Here is a 27090-nt window from a genome sequence, read left to right as displayed (position 1 = left end):
TCGAAGAATACAGTGTCTCTTAGCTCTTATTTTAAATCCCGACCGTATCCGGTAACATTGGGGGAGTTAGGGGGGTCTAGAATCTTGGAAAATGCTTAGAGCCGAGGGATCGGGATGAAACTAGGTGGAAAAAATAATCACAAGTCCTAGATACGTCATTGACATAACCGGAACGGATCCGCTCTCTTTGGGGTAGTTGGGGGGAGGGTTAATTCTGAAAAAAATTAGAAAAAAGGAGGCAGTTTTAACTTACGAAGGATAATGAGATCTTCATGAAATTTGATTTTTGGAAGGAAATCCTGTCTCAGAGCTCAAATTTAAATCCTGACCGGATCCGGTGACATTTGGGGGAGTTGGGGGGACATTAAATTTTGGAAAACCCTTAGAGCGGAGGGATCGGGATGAAACTTGGCGGGAAAAATAAACACAAGTCCTAGATACGTGATTGAAATAACTGGAACGGATCCACTCTCTTTGGAGGAGTTGGGGGGAAGGGGTAATTCTAAAACATTAAAAAATGAGGTATTTTTAACTTACGAAGAAATGATCGGATCTTCATGAAATCTCATATGTAGAAGGACCTTGTAACTCAAATCTCTCATTTTAAATCCCCGCCGGATCCAGTGTCATTGTGGGGGGGACCGGAAATCTTGGAAAACACTTAAATTAGAGAGAACAGGATGACTCTTGGTGGGAAGAAAAAGCAAAAGTGCAAGACAAGTGACTGACATAACCGGACCGTATCCGCTCTCTTTGGTGGATTTGGGGGGGGGGGGTGAATAATTCGAGACAATTAGAAAAATGAGGTATTTATAACTTACCAACGGGTGATCAGATCTTAATGAAATTTGATATTTAGAAAGATCTTGTGCTTTAGAATTCTCGTTTTATGTCCCGAACAGATCTAGTGACATTGGGGGAGTTGGAGGGCGAAACCGGAAATCTTAGAAACCGGAAATTTTGGAAAACGCTTAGAGTGGAGAGATCGGGATGAAACTCGATGGGAAGAATAAGCACAAGCTATAGATATGTGATTGACATAATTGGAACAGATTTGTTCTCCTTGGGAAAGCTGTGGGTTGTTAATTTGGAAAAATTAGAAAAATTGAGGTAATTTTAATTTAAGAAGGGGTGACCGGATCTTAACGAAATTTGATATTTAGAAGGAACTCATGTCTCAGAGCTCTTATTTCAAATACTGACCAGATCTGTTGAGATTGGGGGAAATTGGAGGGGGAAACTGGAAATCTTGGAAAACGCTTATAAATGTCGTACACTCGTGATTGACGTAACCGGACTGGATCCGCTCTCTTTGGGGGAGTTAGGGGGTGGGATTCAGTGCTTTGGCGAGTTTGGTGCTTCTGGACGTGCTAGGAGAATTTGTGCTAGCACAAATTGACTTGATAAAGTCTTTTTCCCTGATTTGACCATCTGAGGGGCTGAAGGGAGAGGAAAAATTGGAAAAATTGAGGTATTTTTAACTTACGAGTGGGTGATCGGATCTTAATGGATTTTGACATTTAGAAGGACCTCGTGACTCAGAGTTCTTATTTTTAATCCCGACCGGCATTAAGCCTCTGATTTTCCTTTTAAAGCAATCTATTGATTCTTAAAATTTTTCTAGAGCTCATGCCATATGAGCTCTTGGCTCTTCCAACCTCGTCATAAGTGCTATATGAGCTCTTAGCTCTTGTTGTAGATAGGAGTTTGAAACATCTACAGTAGGATTTTCTGATACGCTGAATCTGATTGTGTGATTTTGTTTCTGATTGTGTGAACTTTTGATGGGTAAGATTATATATTTAACACATGTAAAATCAGCAATAAAATGCAATTCTTTGATGTAACTATTGGTTTCAAAATTATGTTTTTTAGAGTTTTGGTTACTATTGAGCCGGGTCGCTCCTTACTACAGTTCGTTATCACGAACTGTTTGATACCCGTTGCTTTGGTATGGGTTTAATCCATTTTAAGCGTTAAAAGTGCACTAGGGCTTCTAATTTGTGATTAAATAAACCCTATCCCCGCTTTTATTACCGTGGCTCTACAGGGAGTGACCAAGAGGAACAATAATGTAAGGGAGATATATTGCCCTTTACTACACACTGCTATCCAACAAACTTTATATGACTAATATTCAATTACGGATGATATTAGAGCTTCCGTTGAATGTTTTTTTTTTTTGTTATTACTCTTTAACCTTTTGAAATTTTTATTTATGCAGCGTATTTTTTTTTTTTTTTGCTATACTCCACAAGCGTCATCTTCTGGTTTAAAATAAATTATATATATATACTAGCTGTTGGGGTGGCGCTTCGCGCCACCCCAACACCTTGTTGGTGGGGCGCTTCGCGCCCCCCCAAGCCCCCCGCGCGCGTAAGTCGTTACGCGCCATATTAGTTACGCGCCATATTAGTTACGCGCCATTGTAGTTGTGTCCCTGTGTCCCACCTGTGAATATAGATAGATTTATATATGTGTTTCAAACTACGTAAAAATTGCGAATATACAACATTCTTGGCTTTCCCATTGTCTGTCCATATACAAAGCCGTTGATGGTGGTTGCAAATGCTAATCGAATTGGGAATTGCAATCTTTTAAATTGAAAAAGCAGATCCGTTGGAATCATGGGAATGCGAGGAATAAGAACAGCCTCACCCTCATAAGGCCCTCACCCCAACACCTAGTTGGTGGGGCGCTTCGCGCCCCCCAAAGCCCCCCCGCGCGCGTAAGTCGTTACGCGCCATATTAGTTACGCGCCATATTAGTTACGCGCCATTGTAGTTGTGTCCCTGTGTCCCACCTGTGAATATAGATAGATTTATATATGTGTTTCAAACTACGTAAAAATTGCGAATATACAACATTCTTGGCTTTCCCATTGTCTGTCCATATACAAAGCCGTATGTACTAATAATGACGTCATATACAAACGCTCTTTTTACAAACAAACAAACATGCATACACACAACTCGTTTTTATATAGATAGATAGATAGATAGATACAATACCAATTAACTACGTAAAACTTGTGAATATACAACAGTCTTCGCTGTCCCATTGTCTGTGCGTATAAATAGATTGTCAGGTTTACCGACCCTCAAAGATGCAACATACAATTGTACATTGGTAAAGCAATCTGTATTAAGATCTATACCGCATTTTTCTAGTGATTGCCCTTGAGCTTTGTTGATGGTGGTTGCAAATGCTAATCGAATTGGAATTGCAATCTTTTAAATTGAAAAAGCAGATCCGTTGGAATCATGGGAATGCGAGGAATAAGAACAGCCTCACCCTCATAAGGCCCTGTCAAGATTGTGGCATCTATTAGGTTTTCCATTGTTTTTTTTTTTTTACGGCAAGTCGCGTGCCATTGCAAAGCTTTGGTGGGTTGATATTTCTTAAAAGTATTATTGGTACGCCTATTTTTAGTTGTAGCAGGTGTGGTGGACACCCTGAAGGATCTATGGAATTTAAAAATTCAGATGGATAATTAACCGCTTCATTTGGTTCCGAAAATACAAATTAACTGCGTAAAACTTGCGAATATACAACATTCTTCGCTGTCCAATTCTCGCTGCATATAAATAGATTGTCAGGTTTACCGACCCTCGAACATGCAACGTACAATTGTCCATGGGAAAAACAATCAGTAGATTCTGACGTAGTTCCAGTAAGGAAAGTCTTCAATGGCTCTGGTGGTGCAGCAATAGAGGAAGTTTAACTTTTCCTGAGGCGCAACACATTCCCATTGTTTCACCATTGAATTTCAAGGCCTTGCAATAGGGACAATTTTAGACATTGTCCCGATTTGAACACATCTACTCAAGCTATAATCATCGACTGGGTTGTACCTGAATGCCAGGCGATAACTTTCAGATTGCTCTGATTCCTCGGCACGCTTTCTTTTCTTACTTTCTCTATCAGCAGCAAGCCTGATTTCTTGCTGTTCTTGTAATTCCTCGGCACGCTTTCTTTTCTTACTTTCTCTATCAGCAGCAAGCCTGATTTCTTGCTGTTCTTGTAATTCCTCGGCACGCTTTCTTTTCTTACTTTCTCTATCAGCAGCAAGCCTGATTTCTTGCTGTTCTTGTGATTCCTTGGCACGCTTTCTTTTCTTACTTTCTCTTTCAGCAGCAAGCCTGATTTCTTGCTGTTCTTGTAATTCCTCGGCACGCCTTCTTTTTTCACATTCTCTTTTAGCAGCAAGTCTGCTTCTGCGTTGCTCTGGTAGTTCCTCGGCATGCTTTCTGTTCTTTCTTTCTCTATCAGCCTCAAGCCTGTTTCCCTGCTGGTCTTTTGATCCTCGGCACGCCTTCTTTTTTCACTTTCTCTTTTAGCAGCAAGTCTGCTTCTGCGTTGCTCTGGTAGTTCCTCGGCATGCTTTCTGTTCTTTCTTTCTCTATGAGCCTCAAGCTGTTTCCCTGCTGGTCTTTTGATTCCTCGGCACGCCTTCTTTTTTCACTTTCTCTTTTAGCAGCAAGTCTGCTTTCGCGTTGCTCTGGTAGTTCCTCGGCACGCTTTCTTTTCTGACTTTCTCTATCAGCAGCAAGTTTTTTGGCATAGACTCTTTGAGCATCTTCATCAGTCATTGTAAACTTAAACATTAATAGATTCTACGCGAACATATGTCTTATATAACTTGAATGACGTCACCTTCAAAACAAAAATGACGGCAACTAATTTCATGACGTCAGCCGAAACATGACGTCACCTGATCCACAGATCCACAGATCCACAGACAGACAGACAACTTATTTTTTATATATATAGATATATATATATATATATATATATATAATATATATATATATATATATATATATATATATATATATATATATACATATATATAATATATATATATATATATATATATATATATATATATATATATATACTCGTTATATATATATATATATATATATATATATATATATATATATATATATGTATATATATATACTCGTTATATATATATATATATATATATATATATATATATATGTATTAAATGAGGTTATTTGGAAATCCACTGCTTAAGGTTTGTACATACGTCCCTGTGATGATCAAAATCAAAATCCCTGCACTGGTGGTTTGATTTTCCCTTTCATTTAGGACATAAGTATTACAAAAAAAAAGCCTCAAAGATTTGAAATTTTTAAGTTCAAAAATTCTCCTAAGCCAATTTGGATGAAAATCATAAGACCACTTGTAAATAAAGTTCTTACTGTTTTGATTTAGATTTGGTATTTCTTAATAAATAAAACTCAGTCATTGAGAGCAATTTTCTTATCATCTCTGAAAATTAATGATTCAATAATTATAACACAAGGGTCATATGTTTGAATCTGGAAGGGGAGGGCATCAGCTCATCAGTACAATCATAGTTCGTTTAGTCACAAATTTAAAAAATGGATGTAAAAAAATGTATAAAAAATATACCGGTTCGTAGTCAGCCAAGACCTATAAATATTATTTGTCACAATGTACAAGAAAATAACATAATAATTAATCAAAAATTTTGCACGATGGTTTAAACTTTGCTTCTTTTTACCAGTGTGAATTTAAAACCCAAGCGTCTCCGTTCCCCCTATTAGGCAAATACTGTTCATCATTTAATCAAGTTTAGGGAAACCCGGCAACAGATTTCTTCCGATTTGTTTAATTTTGTTTTTTTTAGCCTGAGCTATATAGAAGAAACAGCGATATCAGCTGAAAGAAAAATCAATTGACCTTGTTGGTCTCTTCTAACCTAAAATGCTTCAGTTTGGATGAAAAACTGTTGGTTTCTATTACGTCCCAGATCATACAAAATCAATAGCTTCTAGTCGCATTTAAAACGAGTGTCGGAGAAAAACGAAATTAGATATTTGAATTTCTATAATCGATGCAATAGTGTTGACTAAATAAAAAGCATTGCGATTGCGTGTCCCATGTATAGGCTATAAAATTAAATTTTAAAAATAGGTTTTTTTAGCCGCAAATAAGGCACAACATTAAAAATTAAAATCAATAGACAGTATTTATTATATGAGTGGGGCTGTCCCCTCCTCAATCCCTCCCTCATTAGGCTAAAAATTCTTAGTGCTTTAAGAAATTAAAAAAAAAACTAATTTTTTTAGCTGAAAGTAAGGAGCGACATTAAAACTTAAAACGAACAGAAATTACTCCGTATATGAAATGGGTTGTCCCCTCCGCAATCCCTCGCTCTTTACGCTAAAGCTTTTAATTGTTTTAAAAGTAGAATTGTGGCAAAGAGCCAAACTTTAGCGTAAAGAGCGAGGGATTGCGGAGGGGACAACCCATTTTATATAAGGAGTAATTTCTGTTCGTTTTAAGTTTTAATGTCGCTCCTTACTTTCAGCTAAAAAAATTAGTTTTTTTTTATTTAATTTCTGAACGTTTTTGAATTAATGCATGTTTGGTTTTGGCTCTCCGCACATAAATTATTAAAATAAAATTTGTATATTAATTCTTTTTTTGGCTAAATGGCTTTCTCTTAGTTTTGATCAGACGATTTTGAGAAATAAGGGGAGGAGAAGGAGGCCTAGTTGCCCTCCAATTTTTCGGTTACTTAAAAAGGCAACTAGAACTTTTAATTTTTAACGAACGTTTTTATTAGTAAAAAATATATGTAACTTAAGAATTAACTTACGTAACAAACTTTCATAATCTTATATTTTTATTATGTATACGAGGGGGTTTTTACCCTCGTTAATACCTCGCTCTTTACACTAAATCGTAAGTTTTGTCCCAATTCTTTAAGAATGACCCCTGAATCAGAAAGGCCGTAGAATAAATAGTTGAAATTACTAAAAATACTTTAGCATAAAGAGCGAGGTATTTATCTCCTCCTAAATACCTCGCTCTTTATGCTGAAGTATTTTTAGAACCCCTCATATGCGTAATAATCTCTGTTCGTTTTAAGTTTCAATGCTACTCCTTCCTTTCATTTGAAAAAACGTTTTCATGTTTATTTTTCATTGTTTTCTTATAGTAATGCTAGAAAATCCTGCGCCCTTTTCATTGAATTTTTCTTCCCCCATGACAGATTCCTCCAAGGAAAGATCCTCCAACATAGCCCCCTCCCCTCAGCCCCACCCCCAAACAAAATAAAATCCCCCTGAAAACGTCTATACACTTCCCAATAACCATTACTATATGTAAACACTGGTCAAAGTTTGTAACTTGCAGCCCCTCCCCCAGGGATTGTGGGGGAGTAAGTCATCCCCAAAGACATAGTTTTTATGGTTTTCGACTATGCTGAACAAAATGGTTATCTCAAAATTTTGATTCGTTGACTTTGGGAAAAAATGAGCGTGGGAGGGGGCCTAGATGCCCTCCAATTTTTTGGTCACTTAAAAAGGGCACTAGAACTTTTCATTTCTGTTAGAATGAGCCCTCTTGCGACATTCTAGGACCACTTGGTCAATACGATGACCCCTGGGAAAAAGAAAAAAAAAACAAATAAAAACAAACAAACAAACAAATTAACACGCACCCGTGATTTGTCTTCTGGCAAAAAATACAAAATTCCACATTTTTGTAGATAGGAGCTTGAAACTTATACAGTAGGGTTCTCTGATACGCTGAATCCGATGGCGTCATTTTCGTTAAGATTCTACGACTTTTAGGGGGTGTTTCCCCCTATTTTCTTAAATAAGGCAAATTTTCTCAGGCTCGTAACTTTTGATGGGTAAGAATAAACTTGATGAAACTTATATATTCAAAATCAGCATTAAAATGCGATTCTTTTGATGTAGCTATTGATATCAAAATTAAATTTTTTAGAGTTTTGGTTACTATTGAGCCGGGTCGCTCCTTACTACAGTTCGTTACCACGAACTGTTTGAAATCTGCTTATTCCTATATAACGGCTCTTGTGTTTGAGCAGTCGCTCTTGCAAGATTCGGACAAGAAATTAAACTTTACCGTAAGGAGCAGAGGACTTCGTAGGAAGCAGCCGCTTTAATATACGGAATAATTTCTGTCCATTTAAATTTTAATAGCTCCTTACTTTTATTTGAGAAAACTTACTTTTTTATTTTTCTTATTGTTTTTCAAACCATGCTGGAAATTCACCTTCCCCTCGTTGGAGAATTTTTCCTGGATAAATCCCACACGAAAATTTCTCCCGCAGAAAATTCCCCCATGGAAATCTTCCCACGTAAAATGTCCACCATAAAATCCCCCAAGACATTTCCCTTCTCGCTGAAAATCCGCCCTGAAAATTTTCCCCGGACGATTTTCCCTGGAAACTTCTCTTAGTTTCATCTGAACACAACTTATTTTTTGTTTAATTCCTGGTCGTTTTTCAAATCACACCGGAACCCCTCCTTCCTGGAAAGTATACCCCTGAAACCCCCTTCGCCATGGAGAGTATTTCTATAGAAAATTCCCCAGTGAATATTCCTCCTGCGGAAAGTCTACCCCCCTCCATACACAGAGAAGTATCCTCAGACAATTCCCATCCCGTTGGTAATTTTCCTCGCATAATACCCTCGTAATATTCTCTCCACATATAAAACTGAGCAGCCAAAGAGAAAGTAAGACAAATACAAAGAATTTTTTGCGAGTTCTAGAAAATACCAGCATATAAATAGCTAGGCAAAATATGGGTCCTTAATGAGCAGAAGCAAAAGGGAGTAAGGCTGACACCCCCGTGCCTTGTTAAGACCAGAATTTAATTTGTAATTCATGCACTTGATAATTTAATTTTGATTAATACGTAAAACCAAAAGATAGCAGAAATAAGAAAAATTATAATAGACGCTGTAATAAGACATTGGACCAATATAAACAAAATATTTTTCTGTCCAAAAGAAAAACCTCCCTCTGTTTGCATAGTATGTACATATATTAGAGAAATATATTTTTAACGTATGTTTTGCATAATTAGAAGTTGTTATGGCTAAAGATAGGAGATGTGACCATCGGAAGCTTCATAGCTTTAAGCAGGGGTGTATCTCGGAACCTTGTAGCTATAGGCAGGGGCGACCATCAGAAACCTTACAGCTACATTCGAATAGATGACAGCAGTAAGGGCTGAAGCCAAAAATTAATATAGCTGCACTACTGACAATCTATTGATAAAATACAACAAGAATAGTCTACTAAAAAGCAGGCTATTTTTGCAAAATTAAACAAAACTGTCAAATATTGTTTTTTTTAGTAAATTCACATTCTGGCTCTTCCATCAACTCCTTTATCGTATATCTTTAAACGAGTCAATGTGTATGCATTTGTGTCTTTATTTATGCATACTTTTTTTCTTGAAAACACATCCATATTATTATTTTTTTATTTTTTTTTTATTTGCACCCTTGGAATTTCTGGCTTGACAAATCAATTTAGATAAATCACAAGTTTGAGAAAACTCGTTTAGAAAATTTATTAGAGTCCTTATCTTTTGAAAAAAAATCCATGTCAGCAAAATCATGTTTATATACATTTAAAGAACATAAATTACGTCATTTTTCCTCTTAGCAGTAGTAGTATCGTTTTTAGTATCTAAGACGCAAGCAAAACTACACAAGATGACAAACTGCTCTGAACAGCTAAAAAAAAAAGCATGGAGTAAGAAACAGCAACAATCATATTCAATTGCAAGCAAACATTTTGCACAACAAAATTCACGGTTAGAAGACAAAGCAAAATTGCAATGAATGAAGGAATGTGTCAGTTTAGCGTGCGTGAGCAGTTAGACGACAAAACGAAATTACTATGGAATGAAGGAACGTGTTTGTTTAGCACGCGTGAGTCTGTGATTGATAAACAGCGAGGAAGAATTAATTTTTAATGTCTATGATACATGCAAAATGACACAAGGTGACAAATGACTCTGAACAGGTAAAGAAAAGCTATGGAACAAGAAACAGAAACAAATCACATAAACGAAAATGCTGTACAACGAAATTTGTGGTTAATTGCGAAAGGGAAAGTGACTTAAAACTAAAGAATACCACTAAAGATAGTTATGCTATTGTGGAAATTAGATATTTCATGGAATTGCAATTTAATATGGGACCTTTTATTTTACTGTTTGTAAAAGATAAGCAGGATGAAGGAATTGAATTCACGGCATAATCTCTTAATTCAACTTAAGTTGCTGATTTGCCATCCTGATACCTGAAACTAAAGAATAATTCGATCATTATGCCAATACGCATTTCATTGGGCATAGGTATTGGAATATTCCAAAGTCAGAGGTAATGATGCGTAAAAATGAAGTGCCAACGAGACCCGTGGCTAGAAGACATGTGACAACCAGGATTACAACGATTATATCGAATGGTAAATTTAATCTGTGGTTAGAAGAGGAGCAACAGTGAGAATCACAACGAGTCCTAGAAGAAAGCGAATCCTGTAAAATATATGATTCTTTGATACATGAACAGAAAGAAGGAATTGAATTCACGCCAGAATGTCTTAACTCATTTGAAATTGCTTATTTGACACCTCATGACTAAAAGCTAAGGGATAATGAACCTATATTTTCCTTTAAACGAGCAACTGTGTATTTCTTTTATGGGCTAATGAATATATATTCTTTCTTTAATAACGGTTTTTATTGAATCCGAACAGCTAAAGCGAAAGTCATAGAAAAACATCTATTGTAGTGATGACCAAAACTGAAGCGCAAACAAGATATGCGGTTATAAGACAGGCGACAATAAACATCACTGCGAATCTCCAATTCAAATACTGGACAATAAAACCTGTGGTTAGGAAAAAAGCGACAGATGATCAAATAGAATCGTAAATTAAGTCTGTTGTTAGAAGAAAAGCGAACAGTGGAGAAAGCGAAAGCGAATAGAAGAAGAAATTTACAGTAAGAACCATAGCAAATCCGAGAAGAAATCAAATTCTTTAAAATAGATAGTTCTTTGATGCATTAACAGGAAGTAGGAATTGATTTCTTGTCAGAATATCCTAGATTATGCTAATAAACGATTAGAGAATCAAATATATATAAGCCTGTCGCGTGCCGAAAAACGGGGCCCGGACAAAGCTTGGGCTCCCGGTACTGTAAATTATGACAGTACCAGTAGTTGAAAACTCAAAAGTAATAAGGACTTTGATATTAGGCAAGCACTTGGTGGCGAGACATACTCGATTTTTGAAAAATAAAGGGCCAAACAAACTTCGATTGACATAAATAGTTTTTGTTTGTGGTATATTTCATTATGAAAAATAATAGATTGAAAAGTTTTCACAGAGAAAGTTCAAAGGAAGATTGAAAATGAGCGCCTTAATATACTTAACTTTATGTGCAATATTTACAAGAAAACATGATGCGGCTATTCCAAAGTTAATTATTCAAGTTTTATCCAATTATCCAATTATTAATTATCCAATTTTTCAGACAAATTAGCTTTGCAGAACAGTACAAAGAATACGACCCTTTTCTAGTGGCGTCTGACCCACCAAATCCATGGATATCTGATTCCACAGATCTCTGGGACCTGGAAAAACACGCGTAAGTGGTTTTGTTTTAATTTACATGTTATTAAGGTCGCACTGCTATGCATCCACCCAATTTTCGCTGCCCTGAACCAGCTACAAAAAATTCAATAATAATGGTTTCTTCAGGCATGTTCATTTCTGGTAATACTCGCTGGTTAAAATATTTTGTGTAGTCGATTTTTATCATTCTGAATAAGAAAGATTTTCCCTGAGTTGCATCTAAATGCTCTACAACCTGAACCTATGCGTGCGCAGCTGAAATTCTGGCTCGTGTTCTAGGGAGCAGTGTTTCCACTTCTCATGCTTCGAAAATCGGTATATCTACCTAAAATTCGGTAGAAAATCGGTAGATGGCGTTACGCTATCGGTAGAAAAATCGGTAGGGAATTTCTAGACATGCCCAAACCCTCTAAGTGTATGCTAAGTTCGCGAAAATGCTCAATTTTTTGCTGAAGTCCCTGATCAATTCAGAATTAGACAACTCTACAACGGTCTATCGACTTACGATTGATTATACGACGATTTAAAGCAATGTTTTCTTTAAAACTGCAAAAGAGTAATGGGGCGTTGTTTGATCTCGTTGCAATAACGACGGTTATGAAATGTTGCAGTCGTTGCAAATGCAGCGTTTGGAGTGGTTTTTGTAAATCTCTAGTATACTAATATGGTATACTCCTGAGCTAGCGGCGATTCTAAAATGTTGCAAACGCGGCATTTGCAGTAGTTGCTGCAAATCTGTAGCGCCTCTGAATCCGAATTCACACATAAGGAAAGAACGATTTTCATGTATTAATTAAATTGGCATTTGGTGTTTATGCCTACGTCGGAACAAGATATGTTTAGACACGAATATATTGCCTGGCACGCTTGTAAACATATATGTTTAGCTAGACACGCATGAGAACGTCGCTTAAAAAATGCACTTTCAATATCCTTAGTTATTATTAATGGAATCCTATTATACTTAATCAGGTACTGTTCATCATAGTAAAGCACTTGAAATTGGACTTCAAACAACAAATGAGATACTGGATTCAAATGATTAAAGCAACTGATACGCAACTGCAAACGACGGAATCAAGCCTAAGATCGTATCGGTAGAATACGTTGATTGAATTCTAATCTACTTAATTAGGTACTTTTCATCATAATAAATCAATAAAGCATACTTTGGTCTTCAAACAACAATTCAGGAACAGCGGCAGTTTCAAATATCTAATGCAACTCAAAACAGAAACTTTTGCTCTTCCACCGTAAACATACATCACTAACATTCTGAAGCCTTAGCCTAGGATCGTATCAATACACAGGTTGATTGAATTCTAATCTACTTAATTAGGTACTTTACATCATAATAAATCAATAAACCACACTTTGGAACAGTGGATGTTTCAAATATCTAATAGCAAAACAGAAACTTTTGCTATTATAGACTAACTTTGATCACTCATATACAATCTTCAACGGTCGTAGATGCTCGTACTTCCTTTAGCCGTTTCTCCAGTTCATGATCAACTATCAGCGACGAAGAATGCATATTCATCCTCTTCGTCCCGCATTTAGTACTATGGCAGACAAGGTCAGTGTCGACAATTTATTTTGTTTATCAGTCTTCATCTCTTTTAAAGTGCTGAAAAGACGTTCTGCAACAACATTCGAGAAAGGCAGTGAAAAGAAAAAGTAAATAACCTGCCTTAAATTTACAAACCTTGGTCGACCACTTGGGGTAACAATGGACAAAACGAATCTCCAATATTCTACTGGTGACTGATACAGATCTTTCGGAACATCGACAGAGCTTTGTTCACGCCATTCCGAGTCAATGGCAGCTCTAGGACATTTGGGAGGGCAATGTTTAACTGGAATTGGTCCAAGACTAGAAAGATTGAGCTTAGCAGCATTTGAAGGCTCTACAAGACAGGACATCTCATACAAATCATCATCAAATATGAACCTGGTTTTGATCTGTGCAACTGCTTCCTTGTAAAATTCTCTTGCTGTGAGGTATAGCTTCATCTCTTGATTATGGTCCACCTTAGGGTCGCGGTCTACAAGCTCTGAAATGGCGATCTGGGCATTCCGTCCAAGATAAATTTTTGGATAGCTACATAATAATTGTCATCATTTACATCAAGTGAATTTTTCAAAGCATTTACATATCCTACCTCAAGAAAGTTCTTGGAGAGAGTTGCAACAAGTCTTTTTGTTTCTAATTTAAATGTATGGAAAAGGGGGAGACTGTGATTGGAAAAGAGCATTGAATTCAGCCAATATGCCCAAAATATAGTCCATGAACATCATCATTATTCTCATAAAGGGGTTTTTCAAGCCACCAAGTGCTAAATCGTTTTCATGGGTAGGATCATCAAACACAGCCTGAGTAAAATATAATGTCAGAGCATCCCATTGCTCAAGAATCCATTTGAAGCAGCTATGTACAGATTACCATCTAGTTTGTCCAGGGGACAATATCTTGTGATTGTCACTTTCGAAGAAGTCCTCGAAAGCGTTCAATGAATTCACTCGTTTTGCACTATGACTGAAGTGGCTGTGAATAGCTCCGGGATTTCGCTAAATGGCACTGTTCGCACTCACACCTATTTTGTTCAATTAAAAAGAAAAAAAAATGGCAAAAATCGCCAAAAGTCGGTAGAAAATCGGTATTTCGGTAGGCTTGAAATTTATTCGGTAGAAAGGTCCGAAAATCGGTAGATCTACCGATAAATCGGTAGAAGTGGAAACACTGCTAGGGAGTTCGTCTGAAAATCTCTAATCAGAATTTCAGTATTTCTAGACTTCAAACCAAGCAATATGAACATCTCATGGATCTTATTTTAGGTTTCATGAAGCCTCAATCTTTTAGTTTTCCTTTCTTTTTTTTGCTTTGGACAACGCTTTCAATCTGTCTTTAAAAGAAGCACACAGGCGTCTATAAACAGGTAAAGGGCTAGATTTATCTGATAAAAGACAGGGGTTGAAATATCTTTTAATTGGAGCACTGGAACACAATAAAGTGGGTAAAAACATAAAATTCTCTAAACGCTTCTGTGCAAAAAAAAAATTATGTCTTTGGAATACAAATAAAATACAAATACAATTAAATAGTTCTGATGAACACCAAGCTAATGAAAGAAATTGATTTTTCTTACTTATAAAAAAACTTAAAACTTTTGAACTTTTTATTCAATGCGATACCTACGATTTGTTAAAGCGCCAAAAATTATAAACAATGAAAAGTATTAAAATATATAATAAAACCTAAAACAACTGACTTTAAAAAGCATTTACTCACTACATCCAAACAAACCATACAGGATATTTGACCCTGTAAGTATTAGTTATTTGTTACCTTTATATATATATATATATATATATATATATATATATATATATATATATATATATATATATATATATATATATATATATATATATATATATATATATCACAAATAGAATATAAAGCAATCACCTTTTTCATAAGATTAATTTGTTGATACAAAGTCTGACACTCTTCAAACTTTATTCTTTGAGCAGATTCAAACTCTTCTTACTAGCAAAATGAGCCAAGGAGGCTAATGAAAGTGGTCTAATTTGAATGAAAATAGATTATTGGAGCTTTTTTCAAGGATTGTCAGGGACACTTCTCTGACTGGCTTAACACAACTTTCTATTGCAAGAGTGTGGCAAGGAAATTTTTGGAAGCTCAACGATGGCGCTGTTTCACGAGATGAAACTTTTGAACACGTATCTTCATCATTTTCTCTTTTTTAAAAGGTAGTGCTTAATCAACCCTTTGAGTTCAGCAGTTTTACTTGAGAATTATGCATTGGTGATTGAAGCACTTTGATCGGCGTTTGGAGTTTAATATCCTTGCCTTGATGAATATTCTGACCCCTGGTTTTTTCACATGGCCTTTTTCATCAACAATCACACTACTTAACAGGCAATCTGGATCATTCAAGAAAGCATTTCTTTCCATGACAAGGCTATTAGCTTGAATCAGGCTGTCTAGTACACATCGGGCTGATTTATGGCTTCAAAACCAGCCCTATCTGTAACCTGTGTAATGGATAATGAAGGCATTTATTAATTGACAATGAAAATCATCTTAATCGAAAGTTGATTTGATATGATGGGCTTAAACAGGGTCTGAAGGGCTCCGAGTCGCAAACCTCTGTTCACCTTAGGCGTCATTGAAAATTTGAGAAAGGGAATGGTTTATGAACGAAAAATTCCTGAGGCAAGAATAACATCCATTAAGTATTGTTTGTCGTGCCTTAAAATGTTTTTGTCCATGCCTTGAATAGTTTCAAAATTAAGTATTGCTACTTTTTCGTAATTAATCTGCTGGGTGTTGATCGGACCTTGACTGGTACATGTATATGACAAAACAGTAAAATTGGAATATCTGATACATTGCACTAATCCAAATGAAGTTGTATGCTATATTATTTCTAGGTATGTTTTGAACTTTCTTGTGCATAAATTTCACCATAACACTTTCATAAACCATAAGTAAGGTATAAGAAAGTTTAGAAATAGTTAACTATTCTATGATTTTTTTTTTTTTTAATCAAATGCTCTGTGCTAGCTGAAGGATCTTTTTTTTTATCTATATTCTCAAAACATCAGATTTTTGCGATGTTCAGGAACAAATTATCCGACCTTACAAAGCAAAACAATGGATTTCGTCTTTTTGACATTTTTCCCCTTTTTATTTTGACGTAACTATGAACTTGGTATCAAAGCGATAAAATAAAAACGAAAGAGTAGACGTTTTCAAACGTTTTACGTAAAACTAAATTTGAAACTTGTTGAAACTAGGCTGAAACAAGAAGAGAAAAACAAATTCTATATCAAGTTCTACTTTACACGTAACATCTTTTTCTTTCTTTTTTTACCTGAGTGCTGTGAAGGCAAAAGTCTTCAAAATAAACGTCAATTAAATGATTAGGGATGACCCTTCATCCTGTATATACAAATGAGAGAGTGTCCATCCTAAAGACTGTATTCAGCTCTATTATTTTGGAGGCAACCTGTAAAACAAATGATAATACTAATAACATTAAACAACAATCCAAATATTTGGGTGTCAAAGGCACTTTTTTGCATCAAATCCTCTCATTTCCAAGAAAAACGTGCAACATTTCCACACCTTGAAATTTTGACTGTTTACAAATGCTAGTCTAATTTATTAGACAATAGTGCAAACACATCTACTACAGCAGTACTTGCTAAACAACAAATTTACAAATTCAACATTTGTATTTCTTTATTTATTCTTTGAATTTTTTTTTCATGTGCAGATTTGGTTGAACAAGCTTAAGGTTGGAGATTAGATCTGGCTAGAAACAGGGAGAAAAATCAATATCCTTTCGTAGCAATTTTTTATGAAAGAAATGGTTTTCTAAGAACACGTTTCTCGCCTATGGAAGGAGTTTCGGAGAATGTTTAGCTTATAATTAAGCCCTGTAGAATGTATTTGTGAATTTATTGTAACAATAGTTTGATTTGCTATTTTTCTTCGCAGTTAGTTAGATAAATGAATTTAAAACTATTTTTTCAAATAATGCTTAGGATCACATGAGCATTAAAAGTCAAATTTAATGACATAAGAATTAGATTTATTTAAAGTATTTTCAGTTACAGAGTGTCCAACAGTAATAGAAAAAAGGAATTCAGTTGTTTTTAAAGCATTATCGCCCATTTTACTCAAGATTTTTCAAAAATAGTAGAGTAATTATTAAACTTCTCAACATGTTCTTGATTGCTCGATCATCATAAGTTGTTCCAACTCATATAGGGTGTTTGGTACCCATGCCAGTGCTCTATAGCTACTAAAATTTGGTAGCATTATACTAATTTTGGGGCCCCCAGGCATCAAAAGACTCGATGGTAGCCTAGAAATCCCATAAATTGAATGTCAGTCGTGACGGTTCTTTTAATTTGGTTCGGTTGGGTAGGGCCATGACATATTGTTGTAAGTATTTATTTTCCTATTCTTGTGACTTTATATTTTTTGTATATAGTGAAAAAATGGAGTTAGTAAATCAACAAATATTTTTTCACCTACATTATTATGCCTATATTATTATGCCCATATTATAACAACAGTAGTCTTTCACCCATGTTATTACCATTCGCTTTGCCTTTCCAAACAGTTTTGCTAGTAATGTACCCTATTTAAGAAAAGCTGTTACCATATTACTATCCATATTTAGCCCAGCATATAGTTATGAGTCCATTTTTCAACAAGGAAGCTTATAGAATCAAAGCCCCATTCACAACTCAGAAATGAGCATTTAATAGAATTAATTCATACAGCACTAACGATGTATAAGCCCGCTCTTTGGAAATTCGCAGCACGTTCCTGGTATTCAGAAAAATTTCACCAAACAATAGCTGCCATTCAACAAAATTTAAATATATTTACGCATTAGCTTGAAGACATACTCAAGAAAATTAAAATTCCGTAACAGCTGATATTTTTGTATATTTTGCTTTTGAGTTGGTTCTTGTAATGAGAGATTATTGGAGTTCAGTTAAATTTGTAGTGGAGTTTGGCTATCTCTGTTTTTTACATTAAATAAAAATATGCACTAAATATACAATAAATATACATTAAATATACATTCAAAAAATATACATAAAATATACATTCAACTGAAAGTAAAAAGCAACATTAAAACTTAAAACAAAGAGAAATTATTCTGTATTAGATGGGGGATGACCCTTCCTCAACTCTCACTCTTTACGCTAATGCCTTAAAGCTCTTGAAAAATAATTTCTATTCAAAATCAACGGCCTTTGTGTTTGTGTCTTTCCTAAGGAATCAAGGCAAAAAGTCAAACATTAGCATAAAGAACGAGGGTTGAGGAAGGGACAATTCCCCTATTATACAGAATAATTTCTGCTCGTTTTAAGTTTTAATGTTGCTCCTTACTTTTAGTTGAAAAAAAACCTGTTTTTGTACTTTACTTCTTACCTTTTTTCAAAATCATGCCAGGAAATTTCTTCAATATCCCATGCAACATTTTTTCTGGAAAACTATCCCATAACTTCCCTTCCAACGGATAATTCTCAACCGGACCCCCCCCCCTCCCCTCAGAAAATTACCCCGAAAAATTACCGTATATTTCCCAATAAAAAACACTATATGTGAAAAATACGGACAAATTACTTAACTTACAGCCCTTTTCCCACAGACTATGGAGGGGTATGTCATCAGCAAAGTATGCTGAATTAAATGGCTATCCTAAAAATTTCATCGGATATATCTTTCGAAAAATGGGCGGGGGAGGGGGCTTGGTGCCCTCTAATCTTTTTGGTTACTTAAAAATGGAACTAGAACTTTTTTTTCCGCTTGAATGAGCAATCTGCCGACCTTCTAGGACTATTGGTTTGACACGATTATCCGTGATCTTTCTTCTGCAAAAAAAATTCCATATTTTTGTAGAAGGAGCTTGAAACCTCTACAGTAATATTTGCTGATGTGCCGAACCTGATGGTGTGATTTTTGTTAAGATCACTTGACTTTTTGGGGGTATTTCCTGCTTTTTCAAATCAGGTTAATTTTCTCAGGCTCGTAGCCTCTGATGGGTAAAATTAAACTTAATAAACTTTATGTATTCGGAATCAGCAAAAACGCAATTTTTTATGTACCTGTCAAAAACAAGTTATTTAGAATTTGGGTAGCTAGTTGGCAAATTCGCTCCTTACTTACAGTCGTTACCACAAAATTTGTTATTACTTCGTTAATTTCCCAGTGAGCCGAAATTAGCTATCAGTTAGCCTCATTGCTAATACCCTTGAACTTCTTGGGTACCAGAATTAGCAAGCTGATGCCCCAATTTTAGATCCAATGAAGCACGACCTAGGAACCGAAGAAGAAGGCTAAGTGCATTAAGGTGAAACTTTAGAAACTGTTGTGAGTTTTGTGAAACTAAATTAAAGGTCACTATGTGCATCCAATTTAGGATACAATATCTTAATAACAGCGGTAATAGGTATAAAATTTCAGGGTTAATTGAGAGATTTGTTGAAAAGTGATGGGAGGGCTACTAACCCTTCTCCTATGTCCTGTTTAGCTACCCTCCCTCCAAAATCATCCGATCAAAATCCTAAAATAGCTATATTTTCCAAAGCAGCCTAAAGGTCAAATGACTGTGCCTATGGGGATGACAAAACCCCTAGAGATTTTTAGAGAGCTGCTGAACACAATCAAAACGTGCTTTGTGCATACTTGTTGTAAAAAGGGCGTATCAGTAATATCTAACGAACGGTTGATCGGAGGATAACCAGCTCCCCCCTTCTTTTAAACTTTTTGGATGCTACCTCCCCACAACACTGACTAAAATTTGGAAAAGCTATTTTGTTCAAAATAGTCGAAAGGTCTAGTAACTATGCCTCCAGGGATATAATGCCCCCACAGCCCACGGGGGCAGTATTTTAAATTAGGTAATCTGCCCCTTTTCCATACAGGATTTATCAATGGGAAAAGGGGGATGTGTTGATTCTGGGCGTGTTCAAAAAGGCTAAAGGTATTAGGGTGAATCCTCGGGGAATTTTGAGTGAGGTGCTAAACTAAGTCAAAAGAAAATATGTGTATATAGATTAACCAGTCCTCCTCCAGTACCCTTTTTAGTAGGCCTCACCTCACAGATATCTGATCAACATTTTCGAATTATCATCTCGTTCAAAATAGTTAAAACGTCAAATAATTATGTATCTGGGAATGACATTACCCCCAACGGCCCCAACGGCAAGTGGTTTAAACTAATAAATTGTCCATTGTTTTTATATGAGTTTTGTTATTTGGAAAAAGGGGCATACTTGGTCCTGAGGGGCATACCTTGGTTCTAAAAAGACTAAAAGTATTAAAATAAAACTTTTAGAAAATTCTGAGGGGGATGTCGAGCGAAATCAGAACACATTATATGCAGGAAGAATGTCAAAAGGGTGCAACAGCAATTTTTAAGGACCAATTATGGGTATGAAGTTGAAACTTTAAAGGCATGTTGACTGGGATGTAAAAAAGGAACTGATGGAAACCAGTCCCCTCCCCTCTTGCCCTTTTAGATACCCCCATTGACACTCATAGAAATCTTAAAAAGTCATTTTACTGAAAATAGTCAGAAAGTCTAACCATTATGCCTCTAGGTATGTAATGCCCCAACAGCTTCCAGGGCCGGGATTGTAAATTATGCAATTTGCCCTTTTTTACATGCAGGATTTATCAGTATGAAAACGGTGAATCTTTGATTCTGGGTGTGTTCGAAAAGGCGAATTTTTTTAAAATCTAACCCTAGGGAATGTTGAGGGGGATGTTAAACTAAATCAAACGATACTGCGTGCATCTAGTTTATCAAAAAAGCGTATCTGCAATATCTCAAGAACGGCTGAGGGTTTTAATTTCTATTATATTATTATTAATATAACCCTATGGAATGTTGAGAGCGGTGTTAAACTAAGTCAAACGATACTACGTGCATCCAGTTTATCAAAAAAGCGTATCTGCAATATCTCAAGGACGGCTGAGGGTATTAATTCTAAACTTCCAAGACATGTTGATGGGGATATCGAAAAGTGGTCAGAGGGCAACATGTCTTTCTCTAATTCCTATTTTAGCAGACCTCACCCCAGATATATCTGATCAGAATTTTGGAATAGTCGTCTTGTTCAAAATAGTCAAAAGCCCAATAATTATGCCTCTGGAGATGAAATAGCCCCCACGCACCCTGGGCTAAGTGTTGTAAACGGTATAAATTGCCTATTGCTTATATACGATGTTTGTTGTTGGAAAAAAGGGGCATGTTTCAGGCTGAGTTTCCAAAAAGGCTAAGTAAAACTCTTAGAAATTGTTAAGGGGAATGTCAGGGTAAATTAAAACACGTTATATGGAGGGAGATTGTCAAAAGGGTATAACAGCAATATCTAAGGAACGACTGAGGGTATTAAATTAGAACTTAAAAGGAATGTTGAGAGGGATGTTGAAAAAGGAACTGATGGCAGCCAGCCCCCCCCTCTTATCCTTTTAAATACCCTCTTGGCACTGATAGAAATCTTATAAAGCCATTTTATTCAAAACAGTCAAAAGGTCTAATAATTATACCTCCAGGAATGCCACAACCCCACAGCCCAAAGGCGCGGAATGTAATTATGCAATTTGTATATTTTTTACATGTAGGATTTACCATTGGGAAATGGGGGAATGTTAGGTTCTGGGTGTATCTGAAAAGGCTAATGGTATTGAGGTGAAATTTCAGGGAGTGTTGAAGGGTATGTTGAGCTAAATCAAAAAAAAATATTTGCATCCAAGTTATCAAAAAGGGGTGTCTACAATATCTTAGGAACGGGTAAAGGTATTACCTTAAAATTTTCAAGGTCACTACCATACTACTACTACTACTACTACTACTAATACTACTACTACTACTACTACTACTACTACTACTACTACTACTACTACTACTACTACTACTACTACTACTACTACTACTACTACTACTACTACTACTACTACTACTACTACTACTACTACTACTACTACTACTACTACTCTACTACTACTACTACTACTACTACTACTACTACTACTACTACTACTACTACTACTACTACTACTACTACTACTACCACTACTACTACTGCACTTCAAATGCGACTAGCTGTGACTGAGACTGTGATAACTTATGTCTGTGACAACACGCAGTGTGCATGCTGATCGACAAAAGAGCACATTAGCAACATCTCAGGAGGGGCTGAGGGCGTTAAATTGAAACTTTTAGGACATGTTGAACAGCGTTTGGAGGGCTAAGGTTCTCCTTGTCCTTTTCAGACCCCTTTAACACTGGTTACAATTAAGAAGTAGCCACTTTGCTCAAATTAATCAAAAGGTCTAATAACTAGACATCTGGGAATGTCATGTCCCCCACAGCCCCTACAGAAAAGGTTGTAAATAATGCAAAATGCCCATTGTTTACCTACAGGATTTATCATTGGAAGAGAGCGAGTATGTTTGATCCTGAGAGTGTCAGGAAACCCAAAGGGTGCTAAGGTAAAACTCCAGGTAATGCTAAGAAGGATCTTACCCTAAATTAAAAGACACAATGTACACCCAAATTATTAAAAGGGTGTATATACAATTACTCTGAAGTGGCTAAGGGTATTAATTTTACTTTTTCATGGTCATTATTAATGCTTTTATTGTGGTTGCAACTCTGACTACTTGTGACTGCGGTTGTCACTACTTAGGAGTATTCGCAAGTGTGACTATTTGTGGCTTCAACTACTTCTACATGAGCCAAGGACTGTGTCCACTCTGTGCATCCTGGTTATCAAAAGGGTATAACTGCAATATCTTAAGAGCTGCTAAGGGTACCAACCTTACACATTCAGAAATAATATTGCTACTGCTATTGTGGCTGAACTACGACTACTTGTGATTCAGACTATTTTCAACTGTGACTGTGAACACTTAGGACAACTTGCAAGAGCAACTACTTATGACTGCAGGGGGGATATTGCAACTTTGACTATTTGTGACTGTAACTACTTGTGACTGCGAATTCTACCAAGTGTGATTACTTATGACTCTGACCAAGGGTACTTGCCATTGCAGCTGTGCTTACGACTGCGTCTATTTACGCCTGTCCCAACTTGCGACCGTGATAACTTATAACTTTTGACTGTGACTACTTGTGATTGCGAATACTTAATCCTACAAATTCTTGCGACTGAGACTTTTTGTGATCTCAAAAATTTACAGTCGTAAATTTCTATTTGCGACTTTGACTACTTGCAACTGTGGCTTCAACTACCTGCAACTACAGTTGCGACAACTTGCAACTACGATTGCGACAACTCGTGAGTGCAACTCCTAATGCTTGCGACTCTGACTACTACTATTTGTACTGCTACTACTACGTTGCAATTGTAACTGTAAATACTGCAACAGCTTCTACTATTACAACTAAAATTTTTGAACTAAATCAAAAGAGTTTAACGACATCCTGCTTACCAAATTAGCATAATGCACCCAGGTTTTCAATATACTTATAGTTTTACTTATAGTTTTCAATAAAAACGGAAATGATGCAATAGACTTATTTAAGGTAACTTATTTGGCCTATTTTTTTGCGTGATTCCTTTGCTTCTTTTTTCAATAATTGATGAATAAATCTCTTGGCTTCCTGATTGATGATAAATTCATTTTCTTAGGAGTAAAAGCAGTGGATTTAGTAGACAAAGTACGAAACACTGTCTTGCTTAGTACATTTTGATTACAGAACTAATAAAAGAGAAAGCACGAGTGCAAAAAATAAAACAACCTTTATTCTAACACGGATTAGAAATAAATTTCAAACAAACTTTTTTTTTACTTTCATCAAATAAATTATCTTACCCATGTATAATTCCTCCTAAGAACATAAATCTATTTGGTATTCTTAGATGCTACCACCTTGCAACCAACACTATTGAACCAGTGTCCTTAATTTTAAACAGCGGACGCTCAGAGCGATAGTATTTAAAAATTATTACAATCTTGGCTAATTAACTAGCTATTATAAATTAACAAATTTAATTCACCAATCTCCTCTATTCCAGGAAAGAACTGACAAACAAGCGGGTCAGAAGATGGGCATTTAGTCTCCATGAGCTGTTGAACGACCCATTAGGACGAGAACATTTTGTAAAATATTTAGAAAAAGAATTTAGTTCAGAAAACCTTAGGTGAGACAGTTACTTTATTTCACATGAGCTTGTTGTTTTGGATAGGCTGACATTGAATTATAGTACACTAAATGTGCTATGAATTCCCTTCAAACCCTATGTAACAGTTAGCGAAGTTTTATCTACAACTAGTATGTCCTCTATTTACTCAGGTAAAATTCAGACTCAGAACTCAATTTGTATCATGTTATAATTTACACATAGACTACTACCAAGCGTACTCCAAATGTAGGCTGTATGAGGAGACTGTAGTTTAGGCGAAAAAATTGAACATTTTCAAATTCGTTTCCTTGAGCCCGTTTCCAGCACTCGAGGAATCCATTACGAATAAACAAAAAGTCGTTTTTAGATGTCCAATTTGTTTATATTATCATTTGAATTTATTGTCGCATATCATGAGCCTAAACTTTAACATTCCCCTCTCCTCCGAAAGCCGGAATTTCTAAAGCCTTTTATAGGGTAAGATTCTGAATGAAGTACAATCCACGGTCCCTTTTATACCTCATATACCTTTGAATGCCTTTTTAACGTCTAAGCGGTTTTAAAATGTGCCTCTAGCAGCAAAAGGACAATTGTGGCCCCGTAAATAAGGGCTGGAAATTATACCACTAAACTATGTAAAACTTGAATACATCTGCGACACAGTTTCATTGGCAACTTGGAAATTGTACAGAAACCTGAAGTTTTGGTTCGAATTAGTCTTGTTCGGATAATTGATCACCACTAATTTGGTAAGTCTATCAAAGTGAAAAAAAAATTAATAAGCATGCATCGATGGAATTTTTTTCTCAAGATGGATTTTCTTATATTAGCAGATAAGGGCCTGAAATCTACACTTCCAAATACCTAAGCATGTTGTATTGATTACCCGTTTTGATCAAGATTGTTCCTGTTTCTAGAGAGTGTTTTTCCCGTTCGCTAAATTTATGTAAAATTATTTAATTTAATAATTCTTAATGACGAAGACCACACTGCCTTTCCATAATACAAATACAGAAAAGAGAATAATGAGGACTTTTTTCCCGAGACAGTGAACGAACAAAAACCTATTTGAATATTTCGGCCCTATATCTAAAGGCCGTCTTCAGCAAAGAAAATAATAAACAATAACACACTCACAATAAAAGCTATCGGTCAAAAATCCGAAAAGGCAAATATTGCAATAAGAAATTATTCCAATTTTTAATAAATACAGTTAGTGAAATGAATGAGCCTTTTTAGCTTGTAAAATGTTAGCTTTTATAACACAGTCTTGGCTGAACTTTTCGCTAAGAAGTAATAATGCCTAGGCTATTTAAAAAAATGGATTTTTAACCGAAAACTTTTATTATAAGTGTGTTATTGTTTATTGTTTTCTTTGCTGTAGACGGTCCTTAGATATAGGGCCGAAATATCCAAATAAGTTTTTGTTCGTTCACTGTCTTGGGAAAAAAGTTCTCATTATTCTCTCTTCTGTATTTCTAATAATTGTTGATCGATAATATCTAATTAATGAGTCTGTCCTATTACGAAACATTATTGAAATCGAATTTCTTGATATATTGATTTTTTTCCGAAAAGCTTCTTTCAAGAGTTCAGCTTACTATTGGCAATATTTATTATTTGATGCTTTTGTATCATTCAAGTTGATTGCGACTCAAGTTATCGATTAGATTTTTCACATAGCTATGTCTTGTTAAGTTCCTCAAGTTGTGACTTTCCTAGACCCATTGTACCAGGAGTTCAAGGGAGGGGTGAATCTATCGTCGTAAATGTCAGAGTGGAAAATAGTATATGCTCACTTAAAACGGATTTTTTGCAGAATATATTCCAAGATTTTTCACAGTCATGTACAGATTATCCTGTACATGTTCAGAGTATTCACTTTTTTTAACGCAGCTTACAGTGTCTAAACATAGCGGTATGTTTTATCTGCAAAATGTTAAAGAGAATGCCAATAAAACGGAACAAAACAAGCACACCTGAAATTATCCTTCGTTGAAAATTTACCATATTCCATAGATTATTTTGATGCATAAATTGCAATCAGAATCCCTCGTTTTAGGCTATGGTTTAGAACCACGATTAATTTGATTGGGGCGACTAAACCCTCTCATTTCCACCACTAATCTTCAATTTAGTTCTTTAAATTCTAAATGAATGACAATCATCTCTGAAAACTTAATCCCTTAAAAAATATTCTCGGACTAGAAATGCCAAAAATGAAATTAAAGGTCATATTTCTTTTATTTTTATGGGGTGTTATTTGAAAAAAATATGTTCGGGTATTGCTCCCTCCTTTTGTGTAGGTAAGAATAGGAATGTTTTCTCTTTTGTTGTGCTTAAAATATGCCTACAATAGGAGGGAATTGTCACTTAGAGTACCACATCACCAACATCCCTCAGAATTAAGGCACCCTCCTCCCAACCACAAATAGATCTACTACCAATAGCCTCCGAATTCTTAGTTAGGGCACAACTGCAGACAATTGTACATAAATAAAAAAAAAGCCTCAAATGAATGGTTTTAGCTATATGACTCTAAAAATAACGCTTGATAATAGACATTTATATTGTATGGAAGTAGAATGCGTATTTCCTTTAGAAAGCTCAAACCTAAATATTAAATAATTCAAGGTGACAAAACGGTTTTAGGTGAAATGAAAAATTCAATGCCAGTTAGCAGAGGAAAACATCTTTTTTGTTACTCAAATATAATTTCATAATAAGTTCAAAGGAACTCATTTTTTTTCTGTAGTAATTTTGCAACTGCTAAAGAGCAGAGTTACAAACAGTTATTATCATATTTTGTTCAATTTCTAATAAAAACATGTTTTAATCTAAACTCTTTTGCGGAAAAACCGCAATGTCCAGTTCTTCTACTACGAAACCTAACATTCAGGAGAT

The 27090-nt window shown here is 35.6% G+C and overlaps 1 protein-coding gene across 5 annotated transcripts in view; it reads left to right on the top strand.

The window, feature by feature from the left end:
* The window catches only part of LOC136029198 (regulator of G-protein signaling 7-like), a 139429-nt gene that overhangs the window by 72796 nt on the left and 39543 nt on the right, over nt 1-27090 (top strand). For all 5 annotated transcript variants that reach the window (XR_010617993.1, XM_065707341.1, XM_065707340.1 and 2 more), the window contains exons 9-10: nt 11369-11482; nt 24079-24204. Coding sequence is in view for 4 of the 5 variants with exons in the window: in XM_065707341.1 (XP_065563413.1) it covers nt 11369-11482; nt 24079-24204 (240 nt within the window). In the remaining variant the exon portion in view is untranslated. The remainder of the gene's footprint in view (nt 1-11368; nt 11483-24078; nt 24205-27090) is intronic.

The sequence above is a fragment of the Artemia franciscana genome, chromosome 7 (assembly GCF_032884065.1).
Source record: "Artemia franciscana chromosome 7, ASM3288406v1, whole genome shotgun sequence".
Lineage (NCBI taxonomy): Eukaryota > Metazoa > Arthropoda > Branchiopoda > Anostraca > Artemiidae > Artemia > Artemia franciscana.
This window is presented reverse-complemented; position numbering and strand designations above follow the sequence as displayed.